This window comes from Mastacembelus armatus, chromosome 13, assembly GCF_900324485.2.
Source record: "Mastacembelus armatus chromosome 13, fMasArm1.2, whole genome shotgun sequence".
Taxonomy (NCBI): domain Eukaryota; kingdom Metazoa; phylum Chordata; class Actinopteri; order Synbranchiformes; family Mastacembelidae; genus Mastacembelus; species Mastacembelus armatus.
Genome location: NC_046645.1, coordinates 20,094,920 through 20,121,501, shown reverse-complemented (window position 1 = coordinate 20,121,501; position 26,582 = coordinate 20,094,920). Strand labels below are relative to the sequence as shown.

Below are 26,582 nucleotides of genomic sequence, written 5' to 3'. Positions count from 1 at the left end.
AGCAAAATAAGCCATTTCTTTTTTCTTTTTTTTTTGGCCTCTTTCATTAATCTCCTTGATTTCTTTGGGTGGTTCTTAGCTTCCAGTCACTTTTTCCAGTATTGCCAGTTTATTCATTATAGTTTTCCTCACATTGCTAATTGTGGTCTGTAATAGAGGGGGTGGTAGTTCAGGTCCAATTTCAGGTATTGGTTGTTCTCAATTCAAAAATTGTTCTTCTGGCCAATTTTTTGCCTCAACCGATTTTTTAAATAATTATGAATTAAAGAAAATGTTTTTCAAATTTTTTTAACAGAAATTTCAGAGGATCTTGCAGTGCGATTTAATGGGAATGAATACATTGAGTATGTCATCAAGGAAAGCTTTAAGAGAGACTATTTGCTGAAACACTTGCATGATGAAAAAGAGGGTAACACCAGGGGCCAAACAGTAATTAATATCAGGTTCAAGACTAAAGATAATGGAGTGTTGATATTTGTTCTCAGACAGAAAGGATATTTCATGCTTAAGGTAGGTGTAAAACATTTTTATAGAAATATTTACACATATTCTATTCATGTTTGGAGTGTAAAACTATTTTTTCTAATTCAGATAAAGGACAAAAGGCCTGTGTATGTTTCCAAAGATACTCTGTTGGGACACATGCTAGAGTTTACTGTGGACTCTCCAGTAACAGATGGGGTTTGGCATGTCCTCTCCTTGTTCAGCAATGGACAGATTGCTTTTCTCCATCTGGATGGTAAACCCGTCTTGAATATCACTGACCAAAATATGGAGCTAAAGCCTGTTACTGTTGAAAGGATTGTTCTTGGTGCAACTCTGACAGGTGACTCAAAGCTCCAGCAATCAGGTGAGATTTACAGTTAACACTGCTGTAATCTCTCACCTGTCTTCCTCTCAGCTGAAGAGGTTTCATTAGTTAGGTTGTCTTTTTGATGTGGGAAAAGAGAATTGAGTTTGTGTTGTGTTCAGTCCCTTTCCTCTTCCTTCTTTATAACACCCATGTTTTCTCTGTTTTTGTTTTTGTTTTTTTTAAACACTGAACATTGATAAAATTGTCTTCATTCTTTTTATGACAGGGTTCACTGGATGTGTGCATTATTTTAATGTGACTGGTTACAATCTGCTTGTCAGCGAACCCAGCATAATGGCAGATATCTGGCCGAGCCCAACTCTCATGCAGTCCAGCTGCAGATCTCCAGATGTCTGCTTCCCCTCACCCTGCTCTGAAGAAGACACTTCCAAGAGGGGTTGTCTTTATGCACCATGTCAAAACCAGTGGAGGTGTGGACTTGCTATGCAGAACCAGACCTGCATCTGTTTACATAATGTCTCTAAACACAGTTGTGATATCTGCATCTCTACAACACAGAGCAGTGATCAATGCTACGAGGCACAGGGTAGTGTTCCTCTGTGGCTCATAGCTGTGATTCTTCTTCTAGTCTCCATCTTGGTGATTATAGGAATGCTTCTTGCATTTTATCAAATCAGGCGGCAGAATGCAAAGTGTGTGAGTGATGGCTTTCCACAGAAAACAGAGCAAGGAACGGGAAATCTTGCATTTTGCTTTGACGAAAACAGAGCACACACAGGTGCTACAACAGCAGAACATGATGCAGTGAGTGCTGATCAGCAGAGATCAATTGTAGAGTTTTACTGTGATTCAAATCTGTCAAGTGGTCAGCCAGTGCCAAGCAGTGAGCTAGAGTATTGTGAAATTGGCAGCATCTCTAGTGCATTTAATTCAGATGCTGCATCCCTCAAGCTCAGCTGGCACAAGCATTTGTACAGCACTAAGTGTGTGACAGCTGATTCTAAACAGTGGGGAGATTTGAAAAGACTCTTAGCTGGATGTAACAAGGAATGTAACAGCGAAGGGAGTGCAAAAATTCCAATGAAGCAGCAAAATATGGCTTCTCTAAACCATCAGTTGAACACCACATTTGATGAAGAGCAGTCCCAGACTAGTCTGCCTTGTTACATGAAGAGGTTCCTACAACCAGAGGTCCTGGAACCTGTACAATGCCTCACTTTTGAAGAAATTAGCAAACTAAACACTTCTCTGGGTCAAACAATGTCACCCAGAACATCCCCTGCCTCATCTGACAGTGAAATAGACAACACATTCACCTGCTCAGAGTTGGATTATAGGCCGTTTTCAGTGATCACCTCCAGAAAATATATACTTGACCAGTCATCCGTGTCAGCATGCAGCTTAAGAAAACAAGATAATTTGTCTGTTAACACATTAGTCAAACAAAACTATTACCCTGCTGCATGTCAGCACGAAGCACAAAGTACTTTCTCAAGTTTGTTTGCACAATGGGAAAAATGTTTAAATATGCATGTAACTTTTACCAACTATGCTCCTGTATTTGAGGATATTGCACATCTTCCCATTGAATTCAGTCAATGCTGTGATGTGCAAAGTGACGCAGAGGAAATTATTTGATGGTCCTTATAATGTTCCTCATAGGTCAGGTGGAAGTATACAAAATATCTACGCATTCTTTTACTTGCCTTATCATGTTAATTAAATAATTTGAAAAACTCAATAATCATTTAAATTAATGACATGAAAATGATCTTTTCTAGTTTACTTTGTTACTTGTTCTATTGGTTTGGAATAGTCTCAAAATGGAGAATATGTTTAAGTTATGTTTATTTGGTCCTTATCTGGCATCTGACATATTGTATTATATCAATAAGGAATATTACACTTTACAATACAATGTGCAAAAATGTGAGTAGTTAATGATCTTTCCTCTTAGAGTATAACATTGAAAGACTCTTATTTTATTAACAAGCTTGACATCTTATATTGTATGAATGTTTCCAAAAGAGACTAGAAATTAACACTTGGAGGAGCCCGTTCCCAGGGACCCTCATATTTTTGAAGCCCACATTGAAATGAAGTATATTGAAAGTGTTTATTAATGTATAGTATTTGGCAAAAACTGCAATCTACTATAAAAACGTTTTTTGTATTACAGCTATGTGTACATACATACTCATTCATTCATCTGTTTATACAGTGGGGCAAAAAAGTATTTAGTCAGCCACCAATTGTGCAAGTTCTCCCACTTAAAAAGATGAGAGGCCTGTAATTTTCATCATAGGTATACCTCAACTATGAGAGACAAAATGAGAAAAAAAAATCCAGAAAATCACATTCTCTGATTTTTAAAGAATTTATTTGCAAATTATGGTGGAAAATAAGTATTTGGTCACCTACAAACAAACGTTGATGTTTTCAGTGCAAGGATGGTTTGTCTTTCTGTCATGTGTTGCTGAGAGAACAAAACATGAGGGACACAAGATTCTAATATAATATTAATTTAATATAATAAGGAGGGTAAGACACAAAAGGTCATTGCTAAGAAGAAGAAGAAGCTGGCTGTTTGAGTATAATAATATAATATAATATAATATAATATAATATAATATAATATAATATAATATAATATAATATAATATAATATAATATAATATAATATAATATAATATAATATAATATAATATAATATAATATAATATAATATAATATATCTATCATTACTTGCAAAGTACTATTAATTAGGATCATCTCCTTAACAATTAACAGAAAACTCTTGTAGCTTCAGAGAAATATGATACATTTGAATCAACAAATGTTATTTTGGTCATTGCACATTGCTTTATTCAATTTTAACCAGTTCAGATGCTGATATTAATTTTCCTAATGAATAATTTCTTTCTCAGGTTTTCTTTGATATCTTTAGTTTTGAAACAGTAAATTATGGGGTTGACAGCAGCAGGTAAAAGACTGTATAACATGACAATAACAATACGAACTGAAAGACTAAAAGTGAATCCCATATAATTTGCCAGATACATGAAGCATCTTGGCATATAATACAGAAATGTGATGAGAAGCTGTGGTGTGCAGGTAGACAGAGTCCTAAATCGGCCCTCACTGCTGGACATACGCATAACAACAACAATGATGACAAAATAAGAGACAATAATAAAAGCCAGAGGCACCAACAAAGTAAACATGGCAAGACCAAATGCAACTGCATAAACTTCCTGTACCCTTTCACATCCGAGTGATGTTATTGCTATATGGTCACAATAGCACTGTACAATTATGTTTGAATTACAGAAAGGCAGTGTAAGAGCATCTAACACTACACCCACCATCCATGATATTGGCATAACCCATGATATACCACAAAGCACAGTAACTGTGGTATTTGTAAAAAGAGCTGCGTAATGCAGCGGGGCACAAACTGCAATAAACCGATCAAGAGCCATCACCATCAGGATGAAAGAATGAGTTGCCCCTAAAAAATGAACAAAATACATTTGTGCAAAGCAGCCAGGAAATGAAATAAAGCTGTCATCAAACCAATATTTTGATATGATCTTTGGTAGAGTAACAGTCCCAAATGCTACATCAGTTAAGGCCAAGTGACAAAAGATGAGATATGTGGGTTTGTGAAGAGACCTTTCACATTTAACAAAGACTAAAATGAAAATGTTTCCTGCAGCTATAGCCAAGAAGAGTACAAAAAGCAGGGCTGACACAGGTCCATAATACTCTGGTGAAAGTCCAGGAAATCCAATGATGAAAAAGTCTTTTATCCTTGTTACATTTGTGTAGAACATATTCACACAATAACTTATTAAACAGAAAATACAGAAATTGAATCAGTTACATGTGACCAGTTGAGAAAAATACTAAATAGCATGGAGAAGTAATAATACTTAATATTACAAATCTGTAGTATGCAAACAAAACCAAAGCATGAGCCACTACAGAGTAATTTATATTGTGTGATTGAAAAATGTTTATCTTACCTTGTGAATATTACAGCAGATCGGCTTTCATGAACATACTACAACAATTCACTGTAGTTCCACCTAGAATCTGCTTAGTACCTTGTGTGATACTTAATTTTATGCACACAGGGAAATCCCAAAGGACTGCAGATAATATGTTCACTAGGGTTCTACGTTTCTACGTTAAGGTGCTACGTTTCCAGTCAGTGTCTTACAGTTATCAAAAATATGCAGCAATATTATGGAGCAGGTTGCATGATAATATATTACACAGACGGTTAGAAAAACACAAGGAATGTGACAGTTGTAGCCCATGTCCTAGATGCATCTGTGCATGATGGCTCTTGAAGCAGTGACTCCAGCTGCATTCTGGAGTCTGTTTCACCTTTATTCTTTTTTTCTAGCTAAATGGGAGTGATCTGTTTCCACAGGACATGAGAAGCCACTGACTGATTTGAAGGGTAAGAATATGATGTGAATCTGTTATGATCTAAACCAACTTCAGGCCCCACGCTTTTTTTGTTTGTTGACTTTTTCGTGTAAATGAGCTCACCTGTGTCTTGTTATGTCCTTACTGCTCTGCTAAATAAACCCCAGCCACTTTTCCCACAGTGCCAGAATGTCTCTTGTCAGACCCCTCAGCTTTCAAGCCACTTGCACTTGTCTGAATATCTTCCTACATCTGGACCTTCCTCCTCAGGCTCCAGACTATCTCTGGCCTCTTACTCCTCTTCACCAGCCTTTTTTCTGCATCCTAACCAATTTATCTCAATCTCAGTTCACAGAACCACCAGTCAACCTCATCCTGACCCTTTTGTCTCTACCAAGTCCTCAAGTTTCCTCCCTGACAGTAACTCAGCTTCTAGTCTGCTCTGTTTATTCAATCACTGCAAGCTGGTCCAACACTCCTCTCTGGAAGATTTGGGCCCAATTAAAATCCCAGTCAAGCGAGCACTACTATTTCTATGACCCCAATGCAGGGGAGTTATTTTGTTTCAAAACTCCAGTCATGAGTTGTGGCAGTGCTACCAGTGGTTGCAGCCTAGATTCCCCACAGAGTATGGAATTTAAGTAAAGGATCTCAGCACTTCTTCCACTATTGATTTAAAGCGTTTTACATTTATTAAGATAGAAAACATCCATCCATCCATTATTTATACCCATGTATTCCTAATTAGGGTCACGTGGATCTGCTGGAGCCTATCCCAACTCTCTTTGGGTGAAAGGCAGGAGTACACCCTGGACAGGTCACCAGTCCATTGCAGGGTCACATAGAGACAAACAACCTCACACACTCATGCTCCTATGGGCAATTCAGATTTATCACCAATCACTTATCACCTGACAGACATGATTTTAGACTGTGGAAGAAGTCAAAGTACCAGGAGAGAGCCCATGCAAGCATAGGGAGAACATGCAAACTCCACACTGAACCTGGGTCCTTCTTGCTGTGAGGCAACAGTGCTAACCACTAAGCCATCATGTTGTCCAATGTAAAACAATAAAACATTTTTTTCTTAATGTATTTTAGCAAAAGAGAAGGGTTACCTATTGAGATCAGATTCAACACATTTGCATCTGTAAGTAGGATAACTTCTAACGTGAAATTTAATTCCACGTATGTAATATCTTCATCTCTATAACATGGCTCTGATCAATGCTATTAGGTGTACGGTAACATTCCTCTGTGGCTCTGGTGCAGTGTCAACGTGACAGCTAAAAAAACATTTTAACTTTTAACTTTTTTCCTTAAGTAAAAAATTTGTACTTAATTTTAGAAGAGATTCTTACCAGATTCTTACATAAAAAGGCTTCTACAACCAGAGGTCCTGGAAACATGAAACTCAAGTTATCACATACATACAGAGCTTTAGTAAAACTCAAAATCACTACATGTTACATTTTTAGGAATTTCTATTTATGTTATGTTTTAATCATTAATTTTGGTCTCCACAGCTTCCACCAATCTAGTAGTATGTAAAATGTAAAATATTGTCTTTTTCTTTTTAAGTATAAGTATTTTACAATTTGCAGCATTTATACATAAATATAAAGTTCTTACACTACTGAATAGTTCCGAGATATATGTCTGTGGTTGGTAAAAACTGCTCTCAGTATAAATAGATTGAGATAAGTAAATATGAAAACTATCATCAGGATTTTTAGGTAAATGAAGTTCACAAAACATTTCCTTGACCATCTTAAATTGCATCTTTATGACAAACACCACATAAGCTACTCTCCCAGCGAAGCAAATCTTTATTTCATATTGTGTTTATGGTCAATTTGGAATGCAATGCTTACTTTTCTATTTTTAAATCTCTGAATCAAAGCATCTTTAATGTTCTTCGTCTTGAAACAATATATTAATGGATTAACAATGCAAGGTATGAGACTGTACGTCATTGTAATAATAATACGAGCATTAGTATCTAAACTGAACCCCAAATTGTGAGCAATGTAAACAAAACACCTTGGTACATAATAAAGGCAGGTAATAAAAATCTGAGGCGCACACGTGGACATCACTCTGTGGTGGCTCTGAGTATGAGACATTTTAAGAGTAGCTATTATAATAGCAAAGTAAGAAAAAATGATAACTGCTAAGGGACCCAACAGACTGAATAAAGAATTTATAAGAGCAACATACTTAACATATGTAACATTTTCACCACATCCCAGCTGAGTTATTGATATATGATCACAATAACATTGTGTAATGACGTTAAGGTTGCAGTAAGGCAAAGTTAAGGCATGCAGCACAAGTCCCAACATACGTATAAATGTCACAACACAACACAGGCTACAAGCAATACAAACTGTTTTGTTTGTGATCAAAACAGGATATCGAAAAGGAAGCCATATGGCGACAAAGCGATCCAAAGCCATAATCATTAAAATTGAAGAATTAATAGCTCCTAATGAATGTACAAAATACATTTGTGTAAAGCAAGCACCAAATGAAGATTTCATGTCATTCCACCAATATCTGGCAATAATTTTTGGAAGGGTCACAATGCCAAATGTGAGGTCTGTCAGTGCAAGGTGAAAAAAGATCCAGTATGTCGGTTTGTGAAGAGTCCGCTCACATATGATAACAACTAAAATGAAAGCATTTCCCACCACAATAGCTAAGAAAATGAGCAAAAAAAGAACAGACACTGGTCCATAATATTCAGATGGAAGTCCAGGGAATCCAGTGATAATGAAATCTTTGATTGTTGTAATATTAATGTATGTCATAATTGCCTTTACACATTAACAATCTTTAAAGAGAAATAAAAATTAAGTAAAACAAACAAGCCATAAACTAATATTAGTGCAGTAAGTAGGAGTTCACTGTAATATGTGAATGTCAAAGAAAGGACACAAACTTCTAATAAATTAAAGGATATTCAACAAACGTGTCAGTACATCTTTCCTTTTGGACAATGAAAGACTATGTTCTGGTTTCATTAACAAGCTTGACATCTTATATTGTATAAATGTTTCCAACAGAGACTAGGGATTAACACTCTGAGGAGCCAAGTCCCATGTTTCAAGTCAGAGTAAACAAGTGTGTACCTGGTTTCATCTATTGCGCTGAGTTAAGCTAACTGGGGTTATTGGGGATTTACATTTGCCATAGAAAAATTAGCATGAACTTCAGCATAAGAAAGAGCCTTAAGAGTCTGAAAATACACTCACTTTCAACTAAACCTTTAGTTTTTCTTCCTGGCGCAGTCTGCCACTTTTACTTAGTACGGAACATTTTACCTTAAGTCCCAATATTTAGCATTTGTTAGCAGTATATTAACATCAAATATATGATTTATAACTCATTGAAATGATAATAAAGTGTTTGTATAATGTATAATATTTACTGTAACTGTAATCTACGGTGGCTGACCAGGGCAAACACACTGCAATGGCCGAATGGTGTGAAGCTGGTGTGGGCTTGCCCATAGCTCCCCAGTTCAGCCGCCACGTGTTGGACTTTTCCCCCCAGAGTGAAAGGGTCGTTTCCCTGTGCCTTCGGGTCGGGGATAGGTCTCTCACTGTTGTTTTGGCCTATGGGCCAAATAACAGTGCAGGGTACCCGGCCTTTTTGGAGTCTGAAAGGTGCTCCTACCGGGGACTCCATAATTCTGTTGGGGGACTTCAACGCTCAGCGACAGTGAAACCTGGAGGGACGTGACTGGGAGGAACGGCCTCCCCGATACGAACCCGAGTGGTGTTCTGTTGATGGACTTCTGTGCTAGTCACAGTTTGTCCATAACGAACACCATGTTCAGGCATAAGGGTGTCCATCAGTGCACATGACACCAGGACACCCTAGGCCGGAGGTCAATGATCGACTTTGTAGTCGTGTCATCTGACCTTCGGCCGTATGTCTTGGACACTCGGGTGAAGAGAGGGGCAGAGCTGTCAACTGATCACCACCTGGTGGTGAGTTGGATCCGATGGCGGAGGAGGAAGCGGGACAGACTTGGCAGGCCCAAACGTACTGTGAGGGTCTGTTGGGAATGTTTGGCCGAACCCACTGTCAGAGAGGTCTTTAATTCACACCTCTGAGAGAGCTTCTACCAGATCCCTGGGGAGGCTGGGGACATTGAGTCTGAATGGACCATGTTTTCCACCTCCATTGTCGTTGCGGCAGCTAGAAGCTGTGGCCGTAAGGTTTCGGGTGCCTGTCGTGGCGGCAACCCCCGAACCCGGTGGTGGACACCGGAGGTAAGGGATGCCGTCAAGCTGAAGAAGGACTTCTATGGAGCTTGGTTGGCTTGTAGGACTCCTGAAGCAGCTGAGAGGTACCGCGGGGCCTAGCGTGCTGCAGCCTAGGCGGTGAAGGCAGCAAAAACTTGGGTATGGGAGGAGTTCGGTGAGGCCATGCAGAAGGACAACCTGTCGGCTCCGAAGAAATTCTGGCAAACCGTCCGGCGCCTCTGGAGGGGGAAGCAGTGCTTTACCAACACTGTTTACAGTGGAAGTGGGGAGCTGCTGACCTCGACTGGGGATATTGTCAGATGGTGGAAGGAATACTTCGAGGATCTCCTCAATCCCGTCAACACGTCTTACATAAGGGAAGCAGGTGCCGGGGATTCGGAGGCTGATCCATCCATCACCCAAGCCGAAGTCACTGAGGTAGTTCGGCAGCTCCTCAGTGGCAAAGCACCGGGGGTGGATGAGATCTGCACCGCGTACCTTAAGTCACTGGATGTTGTTGGGCTGTCATGGCTGACATGCCTGTGCAACATCGCGTGGCGTTCAGGGACAGTACTCCTGGATTGGCAGACCGGGGTGGTGGTTCCTCTTTTTAAGAAGGGGGACCGGAGGGTGTGTTCCAACTACAGAGGGATCACACTCCTCAGCCTCCCGGGGAAGGTCTATGCCAGGGGGCTGGAGAGGAGGATCCGGCCGGTGGTCGAACCTCGGATCCAGGAGGAACAATGCGGTTTCCGTCCTGGGCGTGGAACACTGGACCAGCTCTACACACTCTCAAGGGTGCTTGAGGGTTCATGGGAGTTTGCCCAACCAGTCCACATGTGTTTTGTGGACTTGGAGAAGGCATTTGACTGGGTCCCCCGTGACATCCTGTGGGAGGTGCTCCAGGAGTATGGGGTCCGGGGCCCTTTGCTGAGGGCTATCCAGTCTCTGTACAAACGGAGCAGAAGCTTGGTTCGCATTGGCGGTAGTAAGTCAGACCTGTTCCCAGTGCACGTTGGACTCAGGCAGGGCTGCCCTTTGTCACCGGTTCTGTTCATTACTTTTATGGACAGAATTTCTAGGCACAGCCAGGGACCGGAGGGAGTCCAGTTCGGGGACCACAGGATTTCATCTCTGCTTTTTGCAGATGATGTTGTCCTGTTGGCTCCATCGTGCCAGGATCTCCAGCGTGTGCTGGGGCAGTTTGCAACCAAGTGTGAAGCGGCTGGGATGAGAATCAGCACCTCCAAGTCCGAGGCCATGGTACTCAACCGGAAAAAGGTGGCTTGCCATCTCCAGGCCAGGGGAGAGATCCTGCCTCAAGTGGAGGAGTTTAAGTATCTCGGGGTCTTGTTCACGAGTGAGGGAAGGACGGAACGTGAGATTGACAGACGGATCGGGGCATCGGCAGCAGTAATGCGGTCGGTGTACCGGTCCGTTGTGGTGAAGAAGGAGCTGAGCCGGAAGGCGAAGCTCTCGATTTACCGGTCAATCTACGTTCCTACTCTCACCTATGGTCATGAGCTCTGGGTCATGACTGAAAGAATAAGATCGCGGATACAAGCGGCTGAAATGAGCTTCCAGGGTGGCCGGGCGCTCCCTTAGAGATAGGGTGAGGAGCTCAGTCACCCGGGAGGAGCTCGGAGTAGAGCCGCTGCTCCTCCACATCGAGAGGAGTCAGTTGAGGTGGCTCGGGCATCTGTTTCGGATGCCTCCTGGGCGCCTCCCTGGGGAGGTGTTCCGGGCATGTCCCACCGGGAGGAGGCCCCGGGGAAGACCCAGGACACGCTGGAGGGACTATGTCTCCCGACTGGCCTGGGAACGCCTCTGTGTCCCCCCGGAAGAGCTGGAGGAAGTGTGCAGGGAGAAGGAAGTCTGGGTATCCCTGATTCGGCTACTGCCCCTGCGACCCGGCCCCGGATAAGTGGAAGAAGATGGATGGATGGTTGGATGGATGGACATACGCAGGAATCAGATGCTCTACGTAAGTAAACCTAGCAAAAACCCACTGTGAAAAAGCTCCACTGCAGGTAGAAGAACTGCATTCAAAGCCTAGTCAAGAAAACATATAGTATAAATAGAAAAATGTACAATGTATCAAAAGTAAAAGTACTAAATTGTGCCTCTAAATAATAATGCCATTATAATATTACATCTTTGAGTTGATATTACTGATGCATTAATGTACACATTGAACTTTTCTGGTGTAATTCAATATTAAATGAGGATTCAGTATTTTATGAACTGTGTATAACTTAATCTGCTGAAGGTTATCATATTCTACAAATATCAGTTGTTCAAAAATATCATAAGTCTGCAGGAAAACTGGAAGGGGATGAATTCTTTAATTTACAAAGTCTGTCAGAAAAGTCACTCTGTCAGACAGAGTACAAAGTGCAATATTTGACTTTGAAATGTAGTGGAAACTCCAGTGACGTACAACTACATGAAATTTGTAATGCAGTATGAGTAAATGTACTCACTGTAGACAATAATAAAGTAAGATGAACAAACCCTATATTATACTAATTATTTAAAGAGAATTTGCATTCAAAAGAACAGCACCATCTAGTGAACATAATTACAGGAAAAGTTCATTTCAGTCAGTGATGTCACTTTATTTAAAAGTGCTGTTATACTACTCATGAATATGGACACATATCACAGTTGGTTCATTTTAATGATATATGAAGATAAATACATTTCATATCTTAACATAATAACTTCCACACAGACACTAATAAAAAAAAATCCCAACCTTAAATTAACTATACTTATAAGATCACTATGGACATTCAGGATTTATATTTTGCTGTTTAAAGATATTTGCCTTTTGAGGTGTGTTTTTGAGAGAGAGACATTTCTTTATGTTAAAAGTAATTTAGTTACAAAGTACTCTGAAACTCTGAAATAACCAATAAAAATATATTAAAGAAAACAAGGCACAAAAAATATAAATATTTAAAATAAATATTAGATATTAAACAGTTTAAAGCAAAGCACGACTTTGCAGCTACTAACAAAAAAGGGTTGCAGTACATGATTTTTAACTTGGCTCAAAGAAGATTTCATGAATTACAATTAGGATCCTAATCACTGCCTTAACAATTAACAGAAACATTTAAATGTAAAACTCACAGGAATATGACACATTTCACTTTTTCTCATGTGTCCCCTTTAAGATGGAGAGAGTTTTAACCAGTTCAGATGCTGATATTAATTTTCCTAATGAATAATTTCTTTCTCAGGTTTTCTTTGATATCTTTAGTTTTGAAACAGTAAATTATGGGGTTGACAGCAGCAGGTAAAAGACTGTATAACATGACAATAACAATACGAACTGAAAGACTAAAAGTGAATCCCACATTATTTGCCAGATACATGAAGCATCTTGGCATATAATACAGAAATGTGATGAGAAGCTGTGGTGTGCAGGTAGACAGAGTCCTAAATCGGCCCTCACTGCTGGACATACGCATAACAACAACAATGATGACAAAATAAGAGACAATAATAAAAGCCAGAGGCACCAACAAGGTAAGCATAGCAAGACCAAATGCAACTACTTGAACTTCACGTACCCTCTCGCATCCGAGTGATGTTATTGCTATATGATCACAATAGCACTGTACAATTATGTTTGAATTACAGAAAGGCAGTGTAAGAGCATCTACCACTACACCCACCATCCATGATATTGGCATAACCCATGATATACCACAAAGCACAGTAACTGGGGTATTTGTAAAAAGAGCTGCGTAATGCAGCGGGGCACAAACTGCAATAAACCGATCAAGAGCCATCACCATCAGGATGAAAGAATGAGTTGCCCCTAAAAAATGAACAAATACATTTGTGCAAAGCAGCCAGGAAATGAAATAAAGCTGTCATCAAACCAATATTTTGATATGATCTTTGGTAGAGTAACAGTCCCAAATGCTACATCAGTTAAGGCCAAGTGACAAAAGATGAGATATGTGGGTTTGTGAAGAGACCTTTCACATTTAACAAAGACTAAAATGAAAATGTTTCCTGCAGCTATAGCCAAGAAGAGTACAAAAAGCAGGGCTGACACAGGTCCATAATACTCTGGTGAAAGTCCAGGAAATCCAATGATGAAAAAGTCTTTTATCCTTGTTACATTTGTGTAGAACATATTCACACAATAACTTATTAAACAGAAAATACAGAAATTGAATCAGTTACATGTGACCAGTTGAGAAAAATACTAAATAGCATGGAGAAGTAATAATACTTAATATTACAAATCTGTAGTATGCAAACAAAACCAAAGCATGAGCCACTACAGAGTAATTTATATTGTGTGATTGAAAAATGTTTATCTTACCTTGTGAATATTACAGCAGATCGGCTTTCATGAACATACTACAACAATTCACTGTAGTTCCACCTAGAATCTGCTTAGTACCTTGTGTGATACTTAATTTTATGCACACAGGGAAATCCCAAAGGACTGCAAATGCCATGGTAAGTATAGTAATAATAATGTAATAGTATTACATTTCCAGCCAGTGGCTTACTGCCATGAGAAATATGCAGCAATATTATGGAGCATATTATGGTTGCATGATGATATATGATGTAATACAAACATGTATTACATGTATTTCACAACTCCCTACCTCCCCTTCTTATTTTAGTGTCCAACCTATATGTGTGTGTGTGTGTGTGTGTGTGTGTCTGACGGCGTCTGACGTAAAGACGTAAGCACGTCGGAGCGCGCTGCGCTCAAAGCCATTTTTCATGGCTGGTGAGTCACAGCATATCCGAGCTCCGCTTATAAGTTATTATTCATTTACTTTATGGGACCAAACTGTTGCAAAATGTTTTGTGTAATGTCCGTTTATTGCCACGAAAGTTTTTATGTGTGGGTTTAGCGTCAGACTGGAAAAAGCTAACGCTAGCATGCTACGTTAGCCTCGGTGTGAACGTGCTGCAGGTTAGTAGCATTCACCTGTCACTCTGGTTTGTACCACAGGTATGGAGGTAGTCTTGTAGGAATTAATATGTTATTTTTTGCAAATTGAGTAAAGAGTTAAGCTATTTCAGCTGTCAAATGTTAAGAGATGCCTATTAATAATTAGAGCATTGTTTGCATGTTTCAGTGACTTCTAGTATGTTATATGGAAAAAAAAGCACAAGGGGATTTCTGGTAATCAAATGTACTTTACTTGCTGATGTATTCAGAATACTGTGATCCTTTTATATTGCACTTCTTGCAGCTCATGTTAAAGGAGCAGTGCCTTGTTTTTGAACAGTCAGCAGAGCCACTTTTTCATGGCCGGAGGAGTCGAAGTTGGCCGGTGCCTCATTGTGCACACATAGCTCGCCTGTCACTCTTTTTGTACTAACACAATGGATTTCATGCAAAGACAAATAACTGGAGCAGTAATTGGAATGACAGAGAAAGTGTGTGATTATGTATGAAACTAACTGCAAGAAGAATGTGACTGGCAGCCAGATCAACTGTACATCTCATCATCATTTCATCACAGGTAATACCTGACATTTCCTTACAAGCCATTTAAAGAAAAAACACAAATGGAGTTTGTAATACAGATGATGCCTCACAGTCATTATTTTATTAGTTTTTTGATCAATACATTTTAAACAAACTTGCAATTTATAAAATTGACATGCTGTGCAGCAAGAGGCCTGTTTTGGTGATTTAGCCTGAAGTAAAGATAGTAATTTCTAAATTTGTATATACTTGTCCAAATAGTAGATGATACAGCTTTGTCCTTTCGTTATTCAATGTGAAAGAAAGAAGAGAGGTCAGAAGAGAAAATATTATTGGGGAAAAGCAGGAAAAGTTGGAGGTTGAGTGTGAAGAAAAATTGTTAGGCTGGGGTTGTCTTTACTGTCACAACCCTGTCTGGAACAGATCAATCCTGATCTTAGGCTACTGTGTGCATTCTGCTTCACTTGATTTTTATTTATATAGAAGTTTTATCTCTATTCCAATTTGGGCTTTCTTTAGCCTCTTCATCAACATCTGCTTGATGTCTTGGGTCTTGAAACAATATATGATTGGATTTACTGCAGCAGGGAAAAGACTGTACAAGAGTATCAATAAAATGCGAACATCTAAACTGAAAGAAAATCCAAAAGTATTAGCCACATAAACAAAACACCTGGGAAGGTAAAAGAGACATGTGATGAAAATCTGTGGTGTACAAGTTGATAAGGTTTTTTTGCGGCCTGCAGCATTAGACATTTTCATAATTACCACAATTATGGAGATGTAAGAAAACAGGATAAATGCAAGAGGAACTAAAAGACAAAACATGGCTATACACAGAGAAGTGACTGCAACTATTTTAACATCCTCACCACATGCCTGACTTGTAATAGAAATGTGGTCACAGTAACACTGAGCAATGACATTTAATTTACAAAAAGGTAAAGTGAGGGCATGAAATACAACGGCTACCATCAAAGGCAGAGGTATAAACCAAGCAAACCCACAGAGCACAGACACAGTGTTGTTTGTGATTAGGACAGGATAACGCAGTGGAATACATATTGCAGTAAATCGATCAAGAGCCATCACCAACAAAATAAAAGATGTTACTGATCCTAAATAGTGAACGAAGAACATCTGTGTAAAACATCCATAAAATGAAACAACACTGTCATCAAACCAATATTTTGATATGATCTTTGGGAGAGTCACAGTGCCAAATGTTAAGTCATTAAGTGCCAGGTGACAAAAGACCAGATATGTTGGCTTTTGCAGGGATTTCTCATATGCAACAAATGCTAAAATGAAAATATTCCCTATTGCAATAGCTAGGTAGATTAAAAAAAGCAAAGCTGACACAGGTCCATAATACTGTGATGAAAGTCCAGGAAAACCAAGGATGAAGAAATTTTTCACTCTTGTAAAATTGGCAGTCATTTTTTTAAAGTTTACAATAACAATCTCTCATAACCAAGATATGAAATAAAGACTTGAAAGGTAAAAGCACTTTTTAGACATTACAGATATTTGCAGAGTATCAAACCAACATAGCTTACAACTTGACAGAGATAACAAAAACTTAGTTACTGAAAGTGATGCTCCGAATTTGAAAGTCACTTACATTGGCAGCTGATGCATGAAGTATTGTCTGGTGACTGATGCTCTCTCATACTCAATACAGCTCATACTGAATACAGCTCCTACTTTCAGGATAAGAAGTCTCATTCCAATGTATACCAGGTAATATCAACCTTTCATCATGTTTGAAACGCCTTTGACATATTCTCAAAGGACCTTGATGTGACTCAAAGACTTTTTCCTCCATTTTCAATAGTGGATACATCTTGAGGAGTAACTATATCAAAACAGCATGAAAGCAATTCAGACACCAGCTTGTAACATTTTTCTTTTTACTTTTTTTAAACCATATGAGAAACTAAAAGAAAGCAAAACAAAACAAATTAGATATCATACAAATAAATGAAATCATATCAATACATGTTTTTTATTTTTATTTAAAGCTATATTCTAACTATATTCTGTATCTATATATATATTCTATATTCTATCTTGTGTTCTATTAGGCTGGGCCACAAAATATGCCATTTCATAGATGTTATGTTAATATATGACTTATTTGTATTACAAAATACATATTGTTTCAAATTTAATACTGCCTGGATTTTTTTTTTTTTTTGAATCAATAGAATCAGAATCAGAGGTTTATTGCCAAATAAGTGAGGGGTTCACATTATAAGGAATTTGTTTTGGTGCATACATAAGAGCATAGACATGATGAGTAACATATAACATATTTTAAGTGTCCTAAATAAGCAGCATAGGTAAAATAAAATAAAGTAAGGTGCAGTGAAATAAAAAATACTTTTTGATGAGGGAGCTGATGGTCGGCTCCCACCTGAGGTCCTGAGTGATGGTGGTGCCAAGGAAGCGGAAGGAGTCCACAGTAGATATTGGGGTGTCTGTCAGGGTGAGGGGTGTCAGTGGAACCGAGACTTTCCGAAAGTCAATGATCATCTCCACTGTCTTCTGGACGTTCAGCTCCAGGTTGTTGTTGCTGCACCAGGATCTCAGATGGTCCACCTCCCTCCAGTAGGCAGACTCATCTCTGTCTGAGATGAGTCCAATGAGGGTGGTGTCACCCGCAAACTTAACCAGCTTGACAGATTGGTGGACAGAGGTGCAGCAGTTTGTTTACAGGGAGAAGAGCAGAGGGGAAAGTACACAGCCTTGGGGGGTTCCAGTGCTGATGGTCCGGGTGTCTGAGACATTCTTCCCTAGCTTCATATGCTGCCTCCTGTTTGTTAGGAAGTCAGTGATCCACCAACAGATGGAGTCAGGCACGTTCAGCAGGGAGTTTTGTTTTTCACTAACCATGCATAAACACTGTTTTCTCAAAAACACAATCATGTATAAACATGCTGCTCACATATTATTGTAGCCCAGTTTGTGCTGATTACAATGTTATCAGACTGATGGGGCACACAAGGGGGGGAGACTTTGTTTGTTCCCATGGGAAAAGGAGGGAAGTTTTCCCCTCTTTGTTGGCAATCTAAGAAAATTAGACGTGTGGTGAGGAGTACCCTGGCAGGGGAAACTCTGGCCATGTCAGATGGAATAGAGAATGCCATTTTCCTGACTACTCTCTTTTCTGAACTTACTACTAGAAATGCTGAGCTGAATAGTCCTCTGGCGATCTTTGTGACAAAAAACCACTTGCCCTTAAGTCAACAAAACAGGTCTCTGAGAAACATCTTCAACTGGAAATAAGCAGCATAATGGAGCTCATACAGAGTAAAAGACTCAAGAAGGTACAAGAAAAACATGTTTCTTTTATTTATATTTTCATTGTTCTGTTTTTTTTTTAGGGCTGTCAGTTGATTAAAATATTTAATTGTGATTAATCACATGATTGTCATGAGTTAACTTGTAATTAATCGCAACTTAATTGCACATTTTTATCTGTTCTAAATGTATCTTAAATTAATACTTCTCAAGTTTTTAATGCCCTAATTGTTATGGTGTGTGGGTGGCAGGAGAAGGAGGACCCAAGTGCACTCTGCACACGAAAGACACAGTTAAGGGTCGCCACTCGGCATCAGAACAGGACAAACAATACTAGTTAATCCTCCAGCCTGGAGCAAAGGAAATCAGGAGGTATACATGTACTAGGAACAAAGGACTAATCTAACACAGGTGAAACTAATCTTAACTGATGAACATAAAGCTACCTAGATCTACATAGGTGAAAAACAGGAACCAGACACAAAATAAAAGTCCATAAACTGGAAGTCCAAAACACTAATCAACATGGGCATGGACAAACATGGATGCTTTATGCAAATGTATGTTTATTATTAGTGAAACTACTGTAAACATACAGCATAAAGAACATAGACATGTTTCAAAGAGGGTAGATATGTTTTTCAAAGAACTTGTTCATGTCTATTAAACAAAAAAAGAACATAAGGACAAGTTCCCATTATTTCTTTCTTTGCACTGAGCCAGTTGCTCAAACAGACAAACCTGTTTTTTTTGATATGATACATTTTCAGATGACAGGGCAGCTTGCTTTTTCTGAACAACATGCCCTGAAAATCTTTCAGAAAAAAAAGTGTGTTAACTAAATAAACATTGTGTTCACTTGATTTATCATTGTGTCCCTGGTCTCACGTTCCTTGGTTCTGTGTCTTCTAATCCAGCTCCTGCATTCCTGGATACCTGTCACCCTTGAATTCAATTCAATTTATTTGTGTAGCACCGAATCACAATACAATCATCCCTAAGCACTTTTCAAAAAACAAAAAACCCAACATATCCCTTTTGAGCAAGCACATGGCGACAGTGGAGAGCAAAAACTCCCTTTAATGGAAGAAAAAACCTCCAGCAGAGCCAGGCTCAGTTTGGGTGGCCATCTGCCTTGACCGGTTTTGGGGTGAGTGGATAGAGAGAGGGAAAACCTTCTCAAGTCTCCTGTTCCCTGTGTCCAGCTCCTGAATTCTGTAAATACTTTAGTTTTAAGTTTTACTTTTGTGCGGTAAAAAGGTCATTAACCTGCAAACCTGGGTTCATTGAAACAAAACCTAATACTGCTAAGCATTAGAGAAAGACTCTGACCTCCATACACATTGAAAGTCAATACTGCATGCATTAAGTGTTTAAGACTGCACTAAACAAGCAACCACTGGTGCCTGATGTAAAAATATGATTTACACCCAACCATACATCCTGAAACCTACTTCCTATAACTTCTGTGCAGTTGAAGGATGGCAAACCTATTGAATTAGAAGTAATATTCCCAATAAATGAAACCCAGAAATTATCTTTGCAATCTGATTGTATTTGGCATGGGGTTGAAAAGGATTTGGAGTACATTGGAGCATTATAGTGGCCCTGAGATGTAATATCAAAAATGTTTTCATCCAGTATAAAATTCAACACAGCAATCATTTATAAGAAAAAAAAAACTTGGCTCAAAAAAGAAAACCATGCCAGTGTGAGGCTGACAAGTGTCGCCTTTTGTTTTTTTTTAATTTGAGGCATTTGTGGCAGCTCAGTTTACAAGAGTCACAGCAAGGCAGAGGTAACATACAGTTTAACAGTTAAATTGTTCAAATAGTATATGTCCTAACCAAATTAATAGAGAACAAATTGCAAGGAGTACCAGATAGAACTTCAACTGATTGGTACCTTTTGAGATGCGTGTTTTATAGTGATTAACATAGGGACTGCGAGTTCAATGTCTTCTATACTGAAAATTTCTTATGAAAAGAGTTCATGTCTTTTTGCATGTATTTTGTGTTTCATTGTGTTCTGGCAGGTGTCTCACAAAGACAAATAATTGAAAGATGTAAATGTATTTTTGAGGGATATTCCTGCCACACCTGCATTATTTTTATTTAATATACATGAAGCAGATGAGACAAAGAGAATATGAGCTGTAGTCAAACGAACTCCACATTGTTTTATCACAGGTAATCAACGACATTTAATCCTATCACACATGAAAAACTAAAAAAAATAAACACAGCAGGTACAACACATTTTTAAATGTAAAATGTGTTTTAGAGGTCCAAACATTTTAACCAAGAGGAAAAAAAATGCAGCTGATTAAGTTGCCTCTGGAAGTCCTGTTTCATTTCCACATTTTGGTAATTCAGCCTGTAGCTAAGAGCACATACTATAGAGATTGAATGGGTGAAGTTTAACCAACTCTGATATGAGTGGTTACTTGCCAAAGCCGCATTCTTTGAAAAATAATGTTTGTATATTTTGTTGAGCTTCTGTAAACTTGAATACACAAAGATTTTTAAATATTTGTATTTATTTCTTAGTAGTAGAAAAGCCACATCATTGTCACAAAGAGACGACTGGAGAAAAGCAGTTAAAGCTGGAAGTCAAATTGTGAAGATGCAGTTGTCTTTCATGTCACAAACTTGTCTGGGATAGGATAATTCTGTTGGGTTATTGTGTACATTCTGCCTAACCCATCAGTTTGACATTTATATGAAAGTTTTATTTCTATTGCAATTTTAGTTTTCCTGAGCCTCTTCATCAACATCTGCTTGATGTCTTGAGTCTTGAAACAATATATTCCTGGATTTACAGCAGCAGGAAAAACACTGTACAAGAGCATCAATAAAATGCGAACATCTAAACTAAAAGAAAATCCAACAACAGAAGTCACATAAACAAAACACCTGGGAAAGTAAAAAAGACATGTGATCAATATCTGTGGGGTAAAGGTTGATAAGGTTTTTTTGCGGCTTGCAGCATTGGACATTTTAATAATAACCACAATAATAGAAATATAAGAAAACAAGATAAATGCAAGAGGAATCAAGAGGGTAAACATTGCTATACACAGAGTAATGACGGCAATTGTGAAAACATCTTCACCACATGCCTGACTCCTAATTGAAATAGTGTCACAATAGCACTGAGCAATGACATTTGATTTACAGAAAGATAAAGTCAGAGCATGGAGCAAAACAACTACCATTAAAGGCAGAGGTATGAACCAAGCAAACCCACAGAGCACAGATATGGTGTTGTTTGTTATTAGGACAGGATAACGCAGTGGAATACATATTGCAATAAATCGATCAAGAGCCATTACCATTAGGATAAAAGAATGAGCTGCACCTAAAAAATGAACAAAAAACATTTGTACAAAGCAACCATAAAATGAAATAAAGCTGTCATCAAACCAATATTTTGATATGATCTTTGGTAGAGTAACAGTCCCAAATGCTAAGTCAGTTAATGCCAAGTGACAAAAGATGAGATATGTGGGTTTGTGAAGAGATCTTTCACATTTAACAAAGACTAAAATGAAAATGTTTCCTGCAGCTATAGCCAAGAAGAGTACGAAAAGCAGGGCTGACACAGGTCCATAATACTCTGGTGAAAGTCCAGGAAATCCAACGATGAGGAAATCTCTTATTTTTGTTACATTAGTGTCGAACATATTCAGCTGAATTCCCAATAACAACTCAGATAAAGAGCAGTGACTGGGTAAGTTAGACCATCTGTGATAAATGCTAAATCACCTGAAAATGTGGATAATATAACCAACTATTTACAGTTATTTAAACAAAAGCAAAGAAAGCATGAGTCACTACAGAGTAATCAGTTGTCTGTCACTTAGTGTTATCTTACCTTGTGAAACTTACAAAAAATCAGTTGTTGTTGTAGTGTCACCTAATATCTGCTTGGCACATTGTTTAATACTATATTTATGTCTATCCCAAAGGGCTGCAGATGACATGTGCAGTGCAACAGGATTCAATTTCCAGTCAATGGCATACAGCCACAACAGATATGCAGCAATATTACAGAATAGTTGTTTTGCCTCATCTTTCATGTTATTGTTTCCATGATTATGTTTGTATGGGTTAATTCTGTCAACTAAAACTACAATTAAAATATTCATTGATGACCCATTTTTCAGGAAGAAAATAAAAGGTCAGAATAAAAAAAACTTTTGATACGAAAACATTGAGGAAATATTTTAAATTTTTCATCAACGCATAACAACTGAACATAGACTAATGTGGAAGATGGACAAAAAAGTAATTGCTTTCCTAATTCAAAATCTTATTTTGATGACTCTCAGCATTTGTGGACTCAAAAAGCGTAACACTTGATAAGTAAAACACTTGATAAGTATTTATATTCCTATGAATATCTCATGTTCAGATGTTGATTTAGCCACTTGACCTCCTGACTATCGTAATGTATCTATGCCATGCTGCTTTTTGGAAGAAACTAAAATCATCTACAATACACTTAGAATTAGACCAGAAGATGCAAACAACAGCTGAGTCAAACTAGGAAAATGTTGGCACTGCAATGATATTGATGAAAAAGTAAGATCATTTATCATGAAGTGCTGTGGATGTATATGCAACATTAAAGATACTTTCAGTCACATGTTGCTATCATGAAGAATTAGTTCCCGAAAAGTTGGTATTTTAAAATCTAAATAGGCTGATGAGATTTCTCACTCTAAAGCACACAAAAAGTTGGCAATGTTGTTCCCCTGCCCCCATAAGTGTTACCCAGAGACTTTCTTCAAGGTTGATAGGTCTGTTAGCAGATGATTTAGCTTCTCATCTCAAGCAGAATTCAAACATGATTTTTTTTTCTAAATATGAGTTTATCCATCTTCTAAATCACTCACTGCTCTCCAGAGTAGATGGAAAGTTTTAAAGAAACAAACAAGGAAATAAAACTTCTGCTGATTATTAAATGTGTGTCGAGATGAGTGTTAATGTTAATATTAGCCAAATATTAACCATGTGTAGTGCTACATTAACATAGGGACTAGGTGAGTCCAAAAACCTCTACACTGAGAAGGTCTTACAAAAAGAATTCATGTCCTTTATCATATTTTGTTTTTCATTTCACTGTGGTTTGGCACATTTCTTGTCAAGAGAAATAAATGGAGCAATTGGAACACACAAAGAGACGTTCATGTGGTTCTGTAATAACTTCCGTCAATGCGTATCTTTTCCATGGACTGCAGCTAATTTATCCACATACATTGAAGCAATATTTAATGCTATAAATGTATGTGTTTAGATCACTGAGTGATATTTCTGTCACAAATTCAATGTTTTTTTGTTTTTTTTACTTATTTAATATAAACTAATGTTGCCCTTTTTATGTTGGTTATTTTAAAATGCATTTCATGACTTGAGAAGAAAAGTGGACTGCTCATTGGACACATTAGCTGTTAGACATGGACCAGATGAGAATCTGAGCAGCATCCAGATCAACTGTACAACTAAACATCATTTTATTTTATTTTTTTACAGGTAATCACTGATATTACATTGTACCCAACATAAGGGGAAAAAAAGACTAAACACAGTAAGCAGAGTTTCAGGTATTGCACTACCTCATTCTTTTAATGTAAAATGTGGTTTAGTGATCCATGCATTTTTAACAAATAATTTTGCAGCTGATTAAATTGCCATTGGGTCTAGCTAGAGCTGAGTCCTAACACAGTTGCCTATTCTGGTAATTCAGCCTGTGGGTAAGTGCACATTTCAGACTGTAGTGTGTCAAATGGTTGACTGAATAAAGTTCAACCCTCTCCAGTATTAAGTGTCAGCAGCCTCAGTTAAACAAATAGTGTGTGTACTTGCCAAAGTTGCAGTCTTTGGAATATGAATTTTGTTCTTTGTTTTAAACATACACAAAGCTCGTTGAGCATCTTTGAATATAAATACACAAATGGATTTTTATATTTACGTATTTATGTCCAATGAATAGAAAAGCCGCATTTTTGTTCTTTTCTTATTTTTTGTCACAAAGTCATGACTGAGGAAAGCAGTAAAAGCTGTAGGTCCAATTGTGAAGATGGAGTTGCTCCTAATTCTGCTGTTGGGTTATTGTGTACATTCTGCCTTACCAATCAGTTTGACATTTATATGAAAGTTTTATTTCTATTGCAATTTTAGTTTTCCTGAGCCTCTTTATCAACATCTGCTTGATGTCTTGAGTCTTGAAACAATATATTCCTGGATTTACAGCAGCAGGAAAAACACTGTACAAGAGCATCAATAAAATGCGAACATCTAAACTAAAGGAAAATTCAACAACAGCAGTCACATAAACAAAACACCTGGGAAAGTAAAAAAGACATGTAATGAATATCTGTGGGGTAAAGGTTGATAAGGTTTTTTTGCGGCTTGCAGCATTGGATATTTTAATAATAACCACAATAATAGAAATATAAGAAAACAAGATAAATGCAAGAGGAACCAAGAGAGTAAACATGGCTCTGGATAGAGATGTGACTGCAACAATGTAAACATCACCACATGCCTGACTCCTAATAGAAGTGTTGTCACAATAGCACTGAGCAATGACATTTGATTTACAGAAAGATAAAGTCAGAGTATGGAGTACAGAAGATACCATTAAAGGCAGAGGTATGAACCAAGCAAACCCACAGAGCACAGATATGGTGTTGTTTGTGATTAGGACAGGATAACGCAGTGGAATACATATTGCAATAAATCGATCAAGAGCCATCACCATTAGGATGAAAGAATGAGCTGCACCTAAAAAATGAACAAAAAACATTTGTACAAAGCAACCATAAAATGAAATAAAGCTGTCATCAAACCAATATTTTGATATGATCTTTGGTAGAGTAACAGTCCCAAATGCTAAGTCAGTTAATGCCAAGTGACAAAAGATGAGATATGTGGGTTTGTGAAGAGATCTTTCACATTTAACAAAGACTAAAATGAAAATGTTTCCTGCAGCTATAGCCAAGAAGAGTACGAAAAACAGGGCTGACACAGGTCCATAATACTCTGGTGAAAGTCCAGGAAATCCAACGATGAGGAAATCTCTTATTCTTGTTACATTAGTGTCGAACATATTCAGCTGAATTCCCAATAACAACTCAGATAAAGAGCAGTGACTGGGTAAGTTAGACCATCTGTGATAAATGCTAAATCACCTGAAAATGTGGATAATATAACCAACTATTTACAGTTATTTAAACAAAAGCAAAGAAAGCATGAGTCACTACAGAGTAATCAGTTGTCTGTCACTTAGTGTTATCTTACCTTGTGAAACTTACAAAAAATCAGCTGCCATGACTGTACAACAGTTTGTTGTAGTGTCACCTAATATCTGCTTGGCACATTGTTTAATACTATATTCATGTCTGTCCCAAAGGGCTGCAGATGACATGTTCAGTGCAACAGGATTCAGTTTCCAATCAATGGTGTACACCCACGACAGATATGCAGCAATGTTACAGAGTAGGTTGCATGACGATATATCATTTTAGTTGCTTTGCCTACAATATCATCTTGCATATTGTTATTTCCATGGCTATATTTGTACGGGTTAATTCTGTAAACTAAAACATTTTTTACATTTTTCATCAGTGAATACCAACTGAACATAATGTGGAATATTTGCAAATGGACATTAAGTAATTTCTATTCTTATTGAAAGTTGGTGACTGTCACCATTTATACACTTAAGTGTAGCACTTGATAAGTAAAACAGTTATCTTCTACGAATGTCTCATTTTCACAAATTGATTTAGCCACTTGACTTTCTGTGCTATCGTAATGCATGTATGACATGCTGCTTTTTTGAAAGAAACTAGAATCACCTTTGGTATACTAAGAATTCAACCACAAGATGCAAACAACAGGTAAGACGAGCTAGGAAAATGTAAGCAGTACACTGATATTAATGAAAAGGTAAGATAATTTATCATGAAGTGCTGTGGATATAGATGCAGCATTAAAGATATTTTCAGTTACATATTTTTCATCATGTTGCTGTGAAGAAGAACAAATTTCCGAACAGGCTGACATCATCCATCCATCCATCCATCTATCCATCCGTCCACCCGATAGTCCTTCTCCATGGCCTCAATGAACTACTCCCATACCTGAGCTTTTGCCTCCACCACCGTCCGAGCCGCGGCACGCTTGGCCTGCCGGTACTTCTCAGCTACCTCAGGAGGCCCACAAGACAGCCAAAATTGTTAGGACTCCTTCTTCAGCTTGACGGCATCCCTTAC

The 26,582-nt window shown here is 38.1% G+C and overlaps 6 protein-coding genes across 6 annotated transcripts; all 6 read right to left on the bottom strand.

Annotated features, from left to right (window-relative positions):
* Positions 1-3,696: 3,696 nt before the first annotated feature.
* Positions 3,697-4,650, bottom strand: LOC113124277 (olfactory receptor 52E8-like). The gene has a single exon (XM_026296891.1). The coding sequence runs from the start codon at positions 4,648-4,650 to the stop codon at positions 3,697-3,699; it is 954 nt and encodes a 317-aa protein (XP_026152676.1).
* Positions 4,651-7,083: 2,433 nt separating this feature from the next.
* LOC113134838 (olfactory receptor 52Z1-like) lies at positions 7,084-8,067 on the bottom strand. Its single transcript, XM_026314378.1, has one exon. The coding sequence runs from the start codon at positions 8,065-8,067 to the stop codon at positions 7,084-7,086; it is 984 nt and encodes a 327-aa protein (XP_026170163.1).
* A 4,646-nt stretch (positions 8,068-12,713) lies between these two features.
* Positions 12,714-13,666, bottom strand: LOC113124212 (olfactory receptor 52E8-like). Its single transcript, XM_026296744.1, is given in 2 exon segments — positions 12,714-13,360; positions 13,363-13,666. Coding segments are annotated over 2 exon segments (951 nt in total).
* Positions 13,667-15,463: 1,797 nt separating this feature from the next.
* LOC113134832 (olfactory receptor 2AT4-like) lies at positions 15,464-16,432 on the bottom strand. The gene has a single exon (XM_026314365.1). It carries the CDS (start codon positions 16,430-16,432, stop codon positions 15,464-15,466), a length of 969 nt encoding a protein of 322 aa, XP_026170150.1.
* Positions 16,433-20,936: 4,504 nt separating this feature from the next.
* On the bottom strand, positions 20,937-21,983 carry LOC113134825 (olfactory receptor 2AT4-like). The gene has a single exon (XM_026314355.1). The coding sequence runs from the start codon at positions 21,981-21,983 to the stop codon at positions 20,937-20,939; it is 1,047 nt and encodes a 348-aa protein (XP_026170140.1).
* A 2,447-nt stretch (positions 21,984-24,430) lies between these two features.
* On the bottom strand, positions 24,431-25,414 carry LOC113134815 (olfactory receptor 2AT4-like). Its single transcript, XM_026314341.1, has one exon. It carries the CDS (start codon positions 25,412-25,414, stop codon positions 24,431-24,433), a length of 984 nt encoding a protein of 327 aa, XP_026170126.1.
* Between the last annotated feature and the right edge of the window lie 1,168 nt (positions 25,415-26,582).

Bases quoted from the DNA above. Each gene is read 5' to 3' on its own strand.
- LOC113134825 (XM_026314355.1), bottom strand. From the start codon at position 21,983: ATGTTCGACACTAATGTAACAAAAATAAGAGATTTCCTCATCGTTGGA.
- LOC113124277 (XM_026296891.1), bottom strand. From the start codon at position 4,650: ATGTTCTACACAAATGTAACAAGGATAAAAGACTTTTTCATCATTGGA.
- LOC113134815 (XM_026314341.1), bottom strand. From the start codon at position 25,414: ATGTTCGACACTAATGTAACAAGAATAAGAGATTTCCTCATCGTTGGA.
- LOC113134832 (XM_026314365.1), bottom strand. From the start codon at position 16,432: ATGACTGCCAATTTTACAAGAGTGAAAAATTTCTTCATCCTTGGTTTT.
- LOC113134838 (XM_026314378.1), bottom strand. From the start codon at position 8,067: ATGACATACATTAATATTACAACAATCAAAGATTTCATTATCACTGGA.